We start from the raw sequence: 17,450 nt of genomic DNA, 5'->3' as shown, positions 1-17,450 counted from the left end.
AACAAAAAAACACACACAACGTGTAATAATCTGAACTAATATATTTTAATTTTTTTAGTTTAAGAGAAGCTAAATCGAGAATTTCTTCTTAGAAGGAAAAAATCAATTGTAGAAGTAAATACGTTTTGCAAAGCTTGGATTGAATAAATATTGTTTTATAATAGAAACATTAAAATGAAACTTTATCATTGAAAGATCATGCGCGTCATCGTAGAACATTGAGTAGAGGAATGTGCAGTTTCAGCGTCAACTAACTTCATAAGTGATGTAAATTATTCTCTAAGCAAACTCGCTTCAAATTCTAATTTAGTACAAAATTTACAACGTCGATGAGTGCTCACAATTAAATAACAAAAAAATGCAGAAAAACTTTCAAATTTAAATAAATCATATAATTAAACACCACTTGAAAAATGTTTAATCGCTTTATAATATAATTTCATCTTTAAATACAATCTTGAACTTACAGTACAAGTAATTTCTTTTGAGAACTTTATATATGTACGTATTAAGTATGTATTTGTTGTAGGTAAGTGTATTACATAATTTATACAACTTTTGAATGTAGATTCTGCCTTTTCAAGATTCTTTACTATATATATATACATATTATAATACCATATAAATACATAAAATGTCATTTTATGCGATTAAATTATATTTTAAAGCGATTTTTAAAACATTGAACTGCATCAATATTGGAATAATACAGTTTGTCTGGCATTCATCGTACCTATTGAAGCTTGCCGTTTGCTTAGCGATATATTAATTTTATTATTATAAGCAAAAAAACTATCTTTGCTATATATAATAATAATTTGCGGTGAGTTATTAGGAAATTTTGGCGGAGAGGGATTATTATGTCCACTTAAAAAAAAAATGTACATTACATGTATATTACAAAACTGAATGTTTTTTATTTCTAGATGTCATTACATGTATGTAATTATTTTATTCATGTGCAAAAATAATAATTAATGCAATCTTTTAAATTATATGATAAATGAAAAAAAAATTGTTCAAATAGGTTTTTTGAAGTGCTTTCGTTAAAATATGTAAAACATTTGCAATACAAACGCTTAATGTATATATATAAACGTTGATTTTTTTTTTATTATTATTATTTTCAAATGCAATATAATTGTTATTTGAATTTATGGTTATATAGAATTTAGATAATATTATGATGTAAATATGTATAGTATAATAACGATTTATTTTTAATTTTTTGAACGCATGTCACTAAATTGTAGCTATTAAAAAAAAACGAACAGTCTAGTGCCAAAACATTATGCTACTCGTGTACGCATATAATACAATATTATACATATATGTCAATAGTTTGCAACCGGTGCTAATTTTTAATCTGCAAAATGTATGTGAGATTACTTTGATTGTGTTTTTTGTTTGTCTATTTGTAGCTATTGGTATTTCTGAGTGCGATAATGTATTTAACTACATATATAATTTTTGGCAATTCGGGTAAACATATTTAACTGTACAAACTTGAATAATTTTATGACACTTTGATTGATAAAAAAAATAAATGAAAATCATTAATGATACTTTTAGATTATCGAATGTATTAGATGACTTCACTATGAAACTATTTTTTCCACACAATGATTAATGATTTTTCCCTTACTCAACGTTGTAGGAAAAAACAGGGTATTCTTAATCAAGAAATATGTCCTACAATATATTTCGGTGACAATTATTAGTCTATTGATTTTAAATCGAAGCAATCATTTCAAAGTAAAGCGGCAATAAAATATTAATATAAATTATTAAAAATACTACCGATATTAAATAAATGTATAAATAGTATGAAAAAACTGTTTTTTTTTTATTTTATTTTTTTATTTGCTTCGGTTATATGCAATTTGGACAAATCACATGTTTATATACATATATATATATAATATATATTATATAACGACTACGAAAATTTTTTAAATGTTATAAATATAAATTAAATGTTGTCTTTTTGCAAGATATTAAAAATGTAATATATACACTCATTATTTCATTGATATTATACCTATATATATATTGATAGATAAATAGAAATATAAAAGTTTTAAAATGAATACAAATTATTTTGGCTTATTAAGTGGTTTTATTAATCTACATTTTAAATATTTCCCATTCTTTTAAACACTTTCAGTATTAGGCAAAATAGAAATCTTTGTAATGTCCTTGATATTGTATTACATATATATCTTTGAATATATGTATAATATAATTTATGGCACATAGGTATAAACTACTAAAAAAAATTGATAATAATAGCCAACAATTTAGTGACGATTCAAATTTATAATTGTATTCTATTTTAATTTTTGATTTTAAGATCTTCAAAAACAGAGTCCATATGATAAATAAATAAAATAATGTCACAGTGTGCTTCCATAATATATGTTCTTACTGTCAATCTTGAAATTAATTAAGGTTATATACTATTATTACATATAGAAGGAAGAAAATAAGAACAAATATCCTGCAATATTATTCCTATGACGTTTTAACTGTGCCAAGTGCTAAAGATTTACACTAATCGTCTTTCAGACATACATTCAAGTCATCAATGACAGATTTTGTGAATCTAACTCTTGTTATTTGCTAAGGTTAAAGATTTTAGGCACAAACACTTGACAAATCGTCGTATAATGCTTAAGAAAAAAATAATTCATTTACAATTAATATTTTATGAAGTAATTAATACCTCAGATCAGAGTAGACAAACGTCACGTGAAAGACGGTAAGAGATTGAAAGACAATACATATAATGGATGTTGACAAAGAGATAAACCATGTAATGTAATCTTTTAAAATTAATTTGTAATGTCGATATCATCGTCATGCATCGAATGCACACCATTTTTTTCTACGCAACATAAATTGTCACCATTGATTGTTCACATTTATTCCTTCAGAGTCAATTAGTCAATATGTGTACAATAATACATACAAACGTGTTATATATTTTAAGTTATTCTACACTTATTGAACATTCTTTGGCATTTGGATTTACTTATAGTACATAAACAGTATATTAAATGAATGAAAATAGCATATTCTGTTCTATCAATAAATATGCAAATATATTGTGCTCTATTTCAGTAGATTCCAAATATTTGTCATGCTGCAAAAGCAGATTAAACAAATTTGAATAAAAAAGCAATAAGATTTTTACGCACAATTTCAAAAGCTCGCTCTTGTTGTCTCCTCAGTACACATGTCTAGTTAGAATTTCTTTCTCCAAATGTTTTACAAAAGTTGCAATTGATATATAATCTCCGTCGTATGTAAACAAAATAATAAAGTAATGATGTTAAAAAAATAAAACATATCTGTTAATATGCCTTACGCCTCATCTTCAGGCGCTTTTGTGTAGTCTTTGCAGAACAGTGCATAAATTTTTAATGATGCTAATCCATTTTAGTGAATTTTATTGATTGTTTTAGCCGTAGGAAATAAATATTTTATTACTTGTCGAAATGACAACAGTGTTCAGGTTAATCAATAATATTATATATTTATATGTTTTTAATATTATTCGCAGTTTGCCTCAAAATTTCTATAAACATACATATACATATATATTTGTATGTAATTTCAATTTCACTACATCTTAATAAATAGAAGTTTAGTAAGAAATAAAAGTTGACTTAATTTAAATTTTTTTCGACGTGAAAGAAGTGACAAAATTAAATTTAAAATACTGTTACATTATTATAATTTATAATTCTAACATAAAATAACCTAATATTATAATCGTTGAATTAATTTTTTAGTGCAGTTGAAAGCATTACATGTAATAAATATTCCAATGCTATTGCCATTGAATTTCTGTATTATGATTATTAGTTATTCATTTCGCCGATTTAATGGATAATCAAAGATTTATTTAAAGTCCATAAAATCAAACTAAAGACATTGGCTACAAGTGAAATGCACATGTGGACTGCTTATGAGAATGAATTTGCCTTAGTGTGGTAAACAGGTCACGTTTCAATCGACTGAAAATTAAAATAAAGGGTTCGAAGAGCTTTTGTGTTTTAAGAAATTATTATTATTAAAAAAATAATAATAAAGTTTGCTCTAATTTAACGTGATAATCAATCAAACACGTCTTACACATTTGTGATTAAATGCTTAACCCGTTTTAAGTGTTAAAAATATAGTACGTTATAGAGTTGTAAAGTTTGATTTTCAAAAGATCTCTTTGTTAAAATTAAATCAGTGTCATATGATATATGCGTAAAAATAAGTGGTTTCCAAAAAAAAATCGATGCTTTCGTTAGAGATTGAAATATGTGTTTAGATAAAAAATATGTAACCTATTGACTGTCTCAAAAATGTAAAATTAAAAAGTACTACATTTATGTGTATCAGTGTAATTAGAAAAGGTAAATGTTGCTTTCATAGTTCGATTGAGATTATAAAAATGAGAACGTCAGATTGTCGATGACATGAGATCACTGTACTGTTGTTATCTATTTTATGGTAATATCAGTTGTTAATGGAAATCATGAATATTGAATGATAGCTTTTTCGGAAAATAAAAACATGAAACGATTTCTTAATCCAGTTAATACTTTCATAGAATTTAATCAAAGCATGGATTTTCAAAAAAGTAAAAGCAAACAAACAAAACTTGAAAATGTACTATGTATATTTTTGTTCAATAATTGTATATAAATTAAAGGATTGAAAAAATAAACTAAAATAACTTAGCCGGGAAGGACTTTAGCACAATCATTGTAATATGGATAATGTAGCTCACTAAATGTTTCAAAATAATACAGGTTAATTATATGAATACATATGTAGACTTTGTACAAAATCAAAAGAAACTTTTCAGTATGTAATAGAAATGAGCTTGTTATAATCATTTTGTCAAAATGTTTTCAGGTTCATTTTTATCTCATTTAATAATAAATTATAACACTTCAATACTACAAAAAAAAAAAAAAAGTCTCACATCCAAAAAATGACATCAAAACAACCACATAAACAATTACGACAATGTTTGGTAGACAATAAATTTTGTTACTAAAATTGAATAATAAATAGAGTCCTCTCTAGAATCATTTTCCAAATTGGAAGTTATATGTGTATAACATGATGGAAATTAGGCCAATCAGAAATCGAATAGGTTTATTAAAGAATTAACTTGTAAGAGGATGGATTGGGGTTCATCTTTAAAACCTAAGATAATGTCATTTAAGAGAGGAAGTTTTTGGATACGAAATATTAGATAAGTGGTTATTAAAATCAGTTGAATGATGCGTTCACCAAAAAGTTCTGGGGAGAAGACTGATAACTTAAATGTGATCCATGAATGATGAGAAATATACAATACATATTAAATAATTTTATCTGTTAATTATCATTGCGAATTGTTTTTCTTTTAACAAATATCTCTAAAATTGGATTACAGTATTTACAGTCCAGTGATATCCAGTTTTGTTAATAACAAACAGAGGTCTCTGCGCAATGAACCTTGATTCGAATATAGCTCACATGTGTGCGAACATTATAAATGTACATAAAAAGAATAAAAACGTGTGTGTGTGTGTATGTATATAAATTTTGATTATTAGTGGTTAAGTTGTTATATATGTATATTGGTTATGTACATATAAATTTAACTCGTTCGTCATTATTGGATTGAAAATTTCATTAGAAATCATTTAAAAAACTTAAATTCTACACTTTATTATTATAATTAATTTCTTATATCACGTTTTATTGTGATTAAAAAATGAATAAAAAAACAATTGTAATTATTTGATGTAAGATTATTAATAATAAAATTGTTTAATTTTTGACACTATCTATTTTTCATTTGAATTCCTCAAATATATTTGTGATGTATGTATAGTATTGTAATTGCTATCAATTAATAGTAAATGTAGTACTATAACGCAGTGCTACTCAATTGCCGGTCCGTGGGTCGGCGGTAGAATGGTCTGCCAACAATTTAATTAATAAATGAAAATAAAAGTAATTTGATATAAAATAAAAAAGCAAAATCCCAATTCACCAAACCACATGAAAAATCCAGGATCCAACGAGTTATTTAGACATGTTTAATAATTTGGCTAATACTATTCCGATGCGGTGCAAACGATCGACAAGCGCCAGACAGACTGAACCACAGATTAACGACACGTGTACCTTATGCGTGCGCACTGCTCGCACTTACACTAAGTGAAATCTACCCAAAGTCCCGACATACCTACCCTGTATACGTTCTGTGCTTCTGATACTTTAGTTCCGAATTTTTCCTTATTAAATTATTAAAAACTCGCCAGAAAGATCCAACTCAATTTTAATAATTACCATTTTAATAATTGCATCTGTGCACATCGAAAGGTTACTCGTCATCTGATGTGCAATCTATTATTCGTGAAGTCGAGAATTGCGTTTAAAGCAGCCATCTAGTTAATCTGTGGTTCAGTCTGTCTGGCGCTTGTCGATCGTATGCACCAAGCCCTACTATTCATACAGGAAGACAGCAACTTTTGGTGCCATCTAGATCAAAAACGTGAAAATTCTATAATATCAATTCCATTAGATAATATCTATCCAATTCTAAAGAAATCAAACCGTTCAGGATACAAGGGGACTCGGTATGACGTCACCTAGTATCCTGCTCGCGCACACATATAAGTAAGGCTGTGCGACCAAAATGGGGAGATTTCCACGGCACGCCATTGATCGAAAGATACATACATATTACATATATCTAAATCAGTCTGCTACTTAAAAAGTTTTAGTAGCCCTGTCATATACACATGTAGCACACAAGGTTTACACAGATGCTAACTTCAAAGTTCACGTGGTCAACTACTGTTTATATACCAGTTCAATTACATACAGTAATCTTTCTTATATGAATAATGCTAAATCAACTCAATTAAATTTGTAAAATCAGCATCGTTGAGATAAAATTTGCATGCAGGGATACAATTTAATCTAACGTGACCTGATATAACCTAGTTTGACCTAAATGTGAAATCATGTTTGTCTAAACTCTAGACTCTAAAATGTCGTTGGAATTTCTTTTGTCTAAAACTTTGTACTCTAAAGTTTCGTTAGAATTCAATCTAGCGTAATTAGTATAACATATAGTTTGATTAAGTAAGTATACGTATAACATTTTCAACGTGGTAGTTTTATATCGAATTTTGTATGAAATTAGCTGCATATATGCACATACATTTGGTTGTGGCTATTTGCAGGTACTATATCTGCGAATTAATGGCTATTTGCAGGTACTATATCTGCGAATTAATGGCTATTTGCAGGTACTATATCTGCGAATTAATGGCTATTTGCAGGTACTATATCTGCGACAGGCGCAAAGCCTTCTGCGCATTGGCGTGAACTTATAATCCGATTATAATTTCTTATATTTAATGTATGCTAGACTTTTTTAATCAATCGTTCATTATACACGGGGCAAATAAATTTCGCACGTCATCATAATATATTTATATAATTTAGCTTGTTCGCGTTTGTACTTGTATGTAGGTACTATACGTTGTATATGATAATAACTTTCTAACAATTAATAATATTAACTAATTTGGATTATATTTTTTACTCTACGTCACTTCACGAGTTTGAACTAAATTTTAAGAGGTTTAAAACAAAATTTTAACAGTAAACAAGCTGATAGTGACAGTTCACACGCATGCGCAGAATGCTTTGCGACTGTCGCAGATATAGTACCTGCAAATAGCCAATAATTCGCAGATATAGTACCTGCAAATAGCCAATAATTTGCAGATATATTACCTGCAAATAGCCACAACCGATACACTTTGGTCACTCTTCACCGTTAGTTTTTCAATGTTGAAAAAAATCATAATATCAGATCACAATGCAACCATTTCAAAAGACAAATTTATTGACAGGGTTAAATTTATTTTGAATCCTTGAATTGCATATCTTTTTGATATTAGGCACAATATTGGTAAGTTGCATTCTAATATCTGGTGTGGCGTCGAGCCTATCCCTGCACTTTGACTTCGTTGCAAAATTGTATTTTTTTTTATCAAAAGATGCACTTTTTTCACTTGTATTAAAATTACAATACGTTTTTCTTTGTAATGATAAGTTAACTTTATTGCACTTGGTAAAAATATCTGCCAGATATACAAGTTTTTGCAACCATGAATGATTTGTTAAAACTTCAACAAGATTTTGTCCTGATTTATTTTGTGCCTTCAAGAAGACCAATAACTCACAATAAACATCAGTTGATATTGATCATCACTCGCCTTTCAATATGAAGTAGAAGATCTTTAAATGTGTTTTATTGAAAACCTTTCCAAATTGTCGCGGAACACCTATTAAAGTTCCGCGGAACATAGTGTTACGTACGCCGTGGATTGAGCGAATTGTACTTAGACCAACGGATATCTGTTATCGGTTAACTAAATGCATGCACTTACTTCCAAAGATTATATCTGGACTCTAAGTGCATTTAGGCTAAACAATGACCGTTATTAGTTATTTCTCAGAATCGGTACGGGAAGACCCAATGTCTTGGAAATACATATCCGAATACGTGACTATACAACAGGTAAACAGATTAGGCGTCCTGAGAGATCTACCCTTTATAAGGCGGTACGTAGGCGATATAATTCATTCTGGACTCAGCAGTGACACTGCGTGTATCTCCTGAATCATCAATAAATGCTGTGAAACGATTGTTGGCCTTTTACTTGGATCCTCCACCCACCCCTACGCAACACTGGTCGTCAGAAGTGGGATCCAAGATGGGCCGTGGAACAAAGTCACCAGCGAAGGAAGAGAAGCTACAGCGAAGCCATCCTCGGGAGCTGTAGGAGAGAGTTCGAGCCATGGAGACACGAAACAAAAAAATGCAGTTTTCACTGCAACACACAGAATCGGTCATCACATATTCGGTTGTCGAATTGCAGTTATCACTGCAACTCGACTTTGACATTATCGGCGGTGGCCGCCAAGAATCCATTGGGATGACGGAAGAGGGATACGAAGCATTCGTACAGACGCTGCCGGGAGAGGACAACTGGAGACACTGTCGACGAGGGGCAGGAACCGGCAGAGGCAGAGTGATCCAAAGGTCGACTGGGACGAATGCAGTTCACCGGTCCACTTACGCCGCAAGTACCAAGAATTAGCGGCTGTTGGGGACGACGATCCACGGGAAAGCATCGTGTCAGAAGAGGAGCGGAGAGCAGGAATGCGGAGGAGCAAGAATTCATCGGGATGACGGAAGGAGGTTACGAAACTGGAGGTTTCGTACAAGTACTGCCGGGAGAGGACAACTTGAGGCGTTGTCAAGGGCAACATCGGAGAACAGCATCCGGCAATTGCAGAGTCATCCAAAGGGCGACCGGGACGAGGGCAGTTCGCCAATTCGCCGCAAGTAGCAATAATTAGCGGCTGTAGGTGACGACGATCCACGGGAAAGCATCGTCGTCAGAAGAGGAGTGGAGATCGACTACAACTGAGAGATGTCGATTACAAGCCACTATTCCCTTCAACTGTTTGTTGACGGCAGATGTCAACAAACTGGAAAAAAATCTAATTGGAAACTAGTCGAGTCTAATTGGAAGAGTCGGAAAGTAAATGGATTGAAATGGAATTCAATCGGAACCATGCAACGGCAGAGAGGCACATTTATCAGATTGGATAAATGTTGGTTGGTCAGTCGGCGGAGTCAATCAAGTCACTTTTGGGAGGAAAGAGGCATCGCTTCAGAGGGAATGGCAACGGAAGCACGTTCTGGGTGGAGCGTTGGTCTGCAGCAAGATGCTGGGCCACATGACAGGAAGACGGGGCCACCGCAACAAATTTGGACGTTGGGGAAACGAGCGACTTGGATCAACCACGTGACGGCATTTGAAACCGAAGAAACGCCAGATCGCGACTTCAACGAGAGAGAGCGGAACAATTGATATACGTCAACATCGAAAAAAATCTAGTTGGAAACTAGTGGAAACACGAGTACCTGAAAAAATACATGGACAGTTGCAGCAGTGTTTAGATCATCTCGCAGATGTAACGGGAAAATACATCAAAAAGAAATGGATTTCAGTTGGGTCAATGGAACGGAAAAGAAGCACATTCAACAGAGTGGCAGACTGTTGGGTGCACATTTACCAAGGTCAATGGAACGGAAAAGAAACACAACCAGCAGAGTGGCAGACTGAGGTGTGCACATTTTCCAGGGTCAAGGGAACGGAAAAGAAGCACCACCAACAGAGTGGCAGACTGAGGGGTGCACATTTTCCAGGGTCAACCGTCATTTTTGTGAGGATGGTGGCGATTCTTGTGGGACATGGCTTTGGAGCACGTTCTGGGTTGAACGTTGGTCTGCAGCAGGGTGCTGGGCCACATGACATAGGAACACTGGGCCACCGTAGCAAATTTGGACGATGGTGACACGAGAGACATGGACCAAGTCACTTTTGTGAGGATGGGAGCGATTCTTGTGGGACATGGCTTTGGAGCACGTTCTGGGTTGAACGTTGGTCTGTAGCAGGATGCTGGACCACATGACAGGAATACGGGGCTGCCATAGCAAATTTGGACTTTGGTGATACGAGCAACATGGACCAAACACGTGAGAAAATTTTGGACCGAATAGCTAACAAATAATGATTTCCAAATGTAGAACATCGGATGACTAATTTTAGGGGATTATAAATGTAATGTAACTGTTTCCATTGTAAAGTTGACGTAAATTGAAGTTTAACGAAAGTTTAACGTAATTGTTTACATTGTAAAGGTGTCGTAAATTGAAGTTTAACAAAAGTTTAATGTAATTGTTTCCATTGTAAAGGTGACGTAAATCGTAGTGTAACGAAATTTTAAATGTTTTTTTTTACATTGTAAAGGTGTCGTAAATTGAAGTTTAACGAAGGTTTAATGTAATTGTTTCAATTGTAAAGGTAACGGTAGTAGAATTTAAATGTCATTGTTTCCATTGTAGCTGTTACGTACGCCGTGGATTGCCTTCCAAGAGGGAGGCAATGTTACGTACGCCGTGGATTGAGCGAATTGTACTTAGACCAACGGATATCTGTTATCGGTTAACTAAATGCATGCACTTACTTCCAAAGATTATATCTGGACTCTAAGTGCATTTAGGCTAAACAATGACCGCTATTAGTTATTTCTCAGAATTTGTACGGGAAGACCCAATGTCTTGGAAATACATATCCGAATACGTGACTATACAACAGGTAAACAGATTAGGCGTCCTGAGAGATCTACCCTTTATAAGGCGGTACGTAGGCGATATAATTCATTCTGGACTCAGCAGTGACACTGCGTGTATCTCCTGAATCATCAATAAATGCTGTGAAACGATTGTTGGCCTTTTACTTGGATCCTCCACCCACCCCTACGCAACAATAGTTTGGGAAATCCTATAATATAGACCAGGAATAGCGAACCTTTTTGGGTCCGCGTGACAAAAATTCTCAAATATTATATCTCGATTGTGTGGCGTGCCCAAACAGTAAAAAAAACTAACAAAATAGAAAAAATAAAAAATGATTTAGCTAAAAATTACAATAGAGTTTTTTCAAAATAAAGTCATAATCAATAAAAAATTAATATTTTGAATAAAAACACCAATAATTTTTTTTACTACCGCCATCTATGTATAAAATTAATGACTACCAAACGTCACCGAGATTAAAAATTTTCGGACTTGAAAAGCTTCTTAAACGATATTTTATCTCTATCGTAATGGCGGAGGATCCATTTACTTATATTGATGACCAAAATGAGCAATATGGCAAAATATGAAAACGATCGGATAAGAGGCAAACTTTTTCCTGAATTATAATCGTAAGTGAAACGTAAAGGAGATGTGTAAAAAATATAATATATATCAGTGAGATTTTTGTTGTAAATTCGATGACAAATTCTTAATATCTCGTTCATATTTCGTCACTTTTAGTAATGATACACACGACCAACTGGATTCATCAGTCATTCTATTTCTTAAACTACATTTTATAAAATTCATTTCTGAAAATAATGACTCAAACATATGTATGTAGAAGAGAAAATTGATAATATTAACCTCGCTAGTTTTCTTAAATCGCTAAAGATTTCTGGAACGGCGTTCCAAGTTCTCATTATTTCTTCTTCTGCATTTTTATTAATTATGTTCGTTAATCGATCACTTTCAATTATTTCCAAATCGTTTCTCAAATTTAATTTAAATAATGTCGAAAATAAGTGAAGATATTATTTTTTATTTTTTATGTTATTTTTTGCATTTGAACTATATAGAATATAAATATACACGCTGTTTATATTATAAGTAAAAAATGCATTGATTAATTTAAATGCATTTTTACTACCCAAACATACAAATATTGATTCATTTGTATTGAATGTTCATACTTGACAACTAACAGACTGATAAATGTCAAAGTTTAGGCTAATAATCTACTTAAATACTTTCAATATTGGAATGAGTATGATTTTCGACTTATCAATATGTCAACATATGAATACACGACAGACTTGACCGTGATTTTAAATCAATGTCATGTTTTTATGAAGTTGAAAAAAAATGTTGCATACGTTTTTACAAATATTTTTTTAAAAATGGAGATTAAAAACATAGAAACAAAAATTGTATATATATTTTTTATAATAATATATTTTTCAAAGTATAATTGGACAGGATTAGATCTCATTGCATGTTAATATAGTAGGACACGCAAGTAACGACAGTATTATATCGATTTTATAATATGTATATGTATAAAGTGGAATGGAACACATTCTGAGTACAAAGGAACTCTTCAAAATGGAGGACGAAATCATTACAAATTTAACAAACGAGAACAAAAAGTATTGCAACGTTGAAAAGTTCATATTCGAAAAGCGTATAGGTCGAGGTCAATTCTCTGAAGTTTACCGAGTCACTTCAGTTGACGATGGAAGACTAGTAGCTGTTAAAAAGATACATTTTTATGATATGGTAGATGCGTCAGCTCGTATGGACTGTTTAAAGGAAATTAATTTATTGCAGGTGATAAATTTCATATTTATGTACACTATAGTCTCTACTACACTCTCTAAAATATTTAAATCCTTTTTGTTTAATGAATAGTTACGAATTTACTGGTTTAGATTATGTCTTTGTTTAAAAATGCAAATTAAGTACATCTACACATTTCAATTTAAATCAGAAATACATAATTTTGGTTTATTATGTTATATGAACATAATTTGAAATAACAATATTCTTATTTTATTAATTATATGAATTTAATAAAATAAGAATATTATTATTCATTAGTTCATTGTGGTATATAAATTTGTAAAATATTATCACATAGGATAAGTATAAATTTTAAGCATAAAAAGCTGTTTGAATTGTAATAGATGTAGTATATATTTTTCATTTTACATGAGTATTATTATTTAAACTAGTAAATAGCCCATAGAGAGTTTTCAATTCTTTATTTAAAGACTTCCTATTTTTTTCTATTATTATTAGCTATCGCCCCGAGGCAACTGCAAATCGAAATCGATTAACTCGGCTTTGATTGGTTGCCCATACGTTCTGTACGATTATTGAATATTGTAGTAGTATAGTGGTTAGCGTATAGGTCATTGTGTAGTGGTCAGCGTATATTGATCTGGGCGCGAGGGGGTAGGATCGACTCGGCGTCCTGGAATTAATTTTATTTTTCAAATATCCTTAAAATATAAATTAATTTCAATTAAAAATATATATTTAATTGTTTTATATGAAAACAAAAAAAATGGTTCAAAACCTCGCTAAATAAAATTATTATAATTACGTATTTTTTTATGGCGAGAAGGAATATTTAACATTATAAACCGTTGTGTATTTGTTGTGCTTTAAAGTTTTAGATTATGTTAAATATAAATTTTCTATACATTTGAAATAAATTTTTAGTTTTTGAGACAAATTCGTCCCGACGAAAAATGAATTTATCGATTTTTATCGATTCATCCATTCATGTTCGGCGAGTGTTAGGACACACACACACACACACACACACACACACACACACACACACACACACACACATACACCCACCCACACACACGCAGATTACCGTCTTTATATATATGATAATAATATCAATCATTTATAGATGGACTTAAATGAAAATCAAGCCATTTGACACAAATTTTGGTTGCAGTGCCAATTATCTTTAACTATTTAACTCTTATGTACGTACGTATAGAATAATAGTAGGTTTATATTTATTTATCAAATGATAAGACATGATTGTGAAATCACAACCACGTTCTTGCCTTATTATACATGATTATAATACATTTCTATGTCTCATGGTGTCGATAAATGTGCCCGTGATAAGAAATACACAATATTTCAAGGTTCACATATTATTTTAATATATATATACATATATTATGCGTATACATACACCATTACACGTTTAGATCTATGATATGCGTCGATTTTCATTAATTATTATTTGACCTTTAACATGAAATGAACTGTAAAACAGCTAAGTATGTTTATGTTTGGCACGTGTAAAATATTAGATGTACATACATACATATGTTATTTGCAGCAACTCGTCCATGTTAACATCATCAGCTATTTAGGATCTTTCATATCAGATTCGCAATTGCACATTGTTTTGGAGTTGGCCGACGCTGGAGATTTGGCCAGACTTATACGAAATTTTAGAAAAAGGAATAAGCTCATTTTGGAAAGGACGATATGGAAATATTTTGTACAAATATGTGCCGCGATTGATCACATGCATTCAAAAAGAATTATGCACCGAGGTATATGAAAAAGAGTCCAAGCAAAATATAATATAATATGATATAGAAATTTAATGAGTAATCGATCTTTCAAAATTTGAATTGTCTATTTTATTTGCAAATTGTTATAAAACGTGCTGTTAAATTAATCCAGTTCCATTCAGAATGACATAATATGATATTTGTTTAACCTAACCTAACCTGGTCACCTTTTAACCAATATTCCAGTTCACATAATTAAAATGAAAAACAATTCTTAAATTTAATTGCCACATACATAAGTCACACTCATGCAGTATTAATTATTTTTAATAAACTTATGTAACCTTTTCTCACCAGAATCAATGAACTATTAACTGGTATTTCTAGTTATCGATTATATTTATTGTATCATAATATCAAATAAAGACGAGTAAATATTTTCAGTTTAATCAGTAGCTATCTATTAATATAATAATAATAAGTCTTGTTAAAATAAAACCTAACCATACCCAATGGAATTAACCTAAACAATAGTGTTTATTAGGATTACACTCAACAAATATCTCGGCCTCATTATTATAAACCACACATGCAAAAAAAAAGACTGGAAAAAATTAGTTTCGTGGAATTTAATGATTTTCGATTATGACTGTGAATAATTTACAGTGATTTAATTAAATTTGTTCAACTTCTTTTTCTTAAATTCGTCTTGCAATTTTAAGATATAAAACCAGCCAATGTCTTTATTACATCTGACGGTGTTGTAAAAATGGGAGATTTGGGCTTGGGTCGCTTTTTCAGCCACAAAACTGTAGCTGCCCATTCTTTAGTTGGAACACCATATTACATGAGCCCTGAAAGGGTTAAAGAGAAAGGATATAATTTTCAATCAGATATTTGGTCAATGGGTTGCCTTTTATATGAGGTAATTTATTTTATAAAATACATGCTACAACTCTTTTCCCTAAAATCTTGTACATATTTGATCACATTTTCAGATGGCTGCCCTAAAATCACCATTTTATGGTGACAAATTGAATTTGTTCGCTTTGATTAGAAAGATTGAAAATTGTGACTATGACAACTTGCCTGCTTATGCTTATTCAACAAAGGTACATATTACAATGTTTATAATATTAATCGCAAGTATCTATTTATTTGAATTTGTCGAGCAGATACAGAACAATACTAAGGACATACATATGTATCTTACTACTATATCATATAGTAGTGTTTTTGCGTTTTATAATTTTTTTACATAGATATATACCAGGAAGGCCTAACAGGTAGACCCCAATGCGCCTTCCGAGACAATTAATTACAAACATTGCAGCATTTTACATACATAAATCACTGTATTTCGAGAGGCTGAAGAACATGAAATTAGCAGTTAATTAATTAATCAATTAATTCAAAGAGACATCTATGGATTTAGATCTGTGCATATTTTTTTTTACATATTGTAGATAAATAAAATACAGATATTGGTGACATAGTGGGTAGCATGGTTTTTGCCAATTTGATGGAGGAACCGTTTAACAATGAAATCAGATAAATTGGCAAACTCTGGTAGGAAACGATCGACTTGGAGTCCCAAATATCCAAGTCTGACAAGCAGCCTTAAAGATTAACACAGGATTGAACCCGGTAACCTCTCAGTGCTAAATATAAACGCTACCACCGAGCCATACTACTGGCTAATAAGTCGTGCTGGATCAGTTCAGTAAAAAATAAAGAAGGCTTTGCGCCTGTCGCAGATATAGTACCTGCAAATAGCCAATAATTCGCAGATATAGTACCTGCAAATTGCCAATAATTTGCAGATATAGTACCTGCAAATAGCCACAACCAATAAAAAATGCTGCAATGTTTGTAATTGGCTAGGAAGGCACATTGGGGTTTAACGTTAGGCCTTCCTGGTATATACATATGTATGTATGTATCTATGTAAAAATTAATAATTTATCGTATCATAATATTAACTGATGTTTAAACTCACCTATGAACAAGAAAGGTTCAAAGATCATAAAATTAATTAATTGTTTAATTGTTATTGAAAGTGTCATTAAAATTTCTTCAAGAAATCTGGTATTAGCAATTGGATTGTTTCGAACTAAATATTAGTGTTGCGTACATTATTTTCCTTCAATGGACGTCATACTTGAGAAATGAACGTCTTTACTCAAAATTCATGACTTTTAAATACATAATACAAAAACAAAAAAAATATGTAGGGCAATACATAAATATGTATATTGAAAAAAAAAATGAGAAGTGGATACATATAATATTATCTGTTACTAATGCTTCACTATCATTTATTATAAAAAATTATCAATACATTACATTAACATATTTGAAACACATTAATACATATACATATGTATATTAATATCTGATATTTTTGTCTCTTAGTGAATTTATTCGAGCTAAAAATAAAAAATGTCGAGTCATATTGACTTATTTATTTTTAGTACCGTAATTTGGTAGATGTCTGTATAAGAGCCGAGCCATCTGAAAGACCCAACATCACCTACCTGTACGATATCGCTTCTGAAAGGCATTCCTATTGGTGTCAACAAACTGTCGATGAAGCAGTGTCAACTTCTTCGTCGAGTTCGGGAAAATATAGCAAAGCGCCGTCTTACATTTGA

At 31.2% G+C, this 17,450-nt stretch overlaps 1 protein-coding gene across 1 annotated transcript; it reads left to right on the top strand.

The window, feature by feature from the left end:
- The first annotated feature begins 12,844 nt into the window (after positions 1-12,844).
- On the top strand, positions 12,845-17,450 carry LOC143917724 (serine/threonine-protein kinase Nek7-like). Its single transcript, XM_077439305.1, has 5 exons — positions 12,845-13,069; positions 14,616-14,835; positions 15,519-15,721; positions 15,795-15,908; positions 17,271-17,450. The coding sequence occupies exons 1-5, from the start codon at positions 12,845-12,847 to the stop codon at positions 17,448-17,450; spliced, it is 942 nt and encodes a 313-aa protein (XP_077295431.1).

This window comes from Arctopsyche grandis, chromosome 10, assembly GCF_051622035.1.
Source record: "Arctopsyche grandis isolate Sample6627 chromosome 10, ASM5162203v2, whole genome shotgun sequence".
NCBI classification, from domain to species: domain Eukaryota; kingdom Metazoa; phylum Arthropoda; class Insecta; order Trichoptera; family Hydropsychidae; genus Arctopsyche; species Arctopsyche grandis.
Note: the sequence above shows the minus strand (reverse complement) of the source record. Positions and strands in the feature narration are given on the sequence as shown.

Excerpts from the sequence above, each read along its gene's own strand:
- LOC143917724 (XM_077439305.1), top strand. The coding sequence starts at position 12,845 with ATGGAGGACGAAATCATTACAAATTTAACAAACGAGAACAAAAAGTAT. Across the intron at positions 14,836-15,518 it reads AAAAAGAATTATGCACCGAG|ATATAAAACCAGCCAATGTC; the intron begins GTATATGAAAAA and ends TGCAATTTTAAG. Across the intron at positions 15,909-17,270 it reads CTTATGCTTATTCAACAAAG|TACCGTAATTTGGTAGATGT; the intron begins GTACATATTACA and ends ATTTATTTTTAG.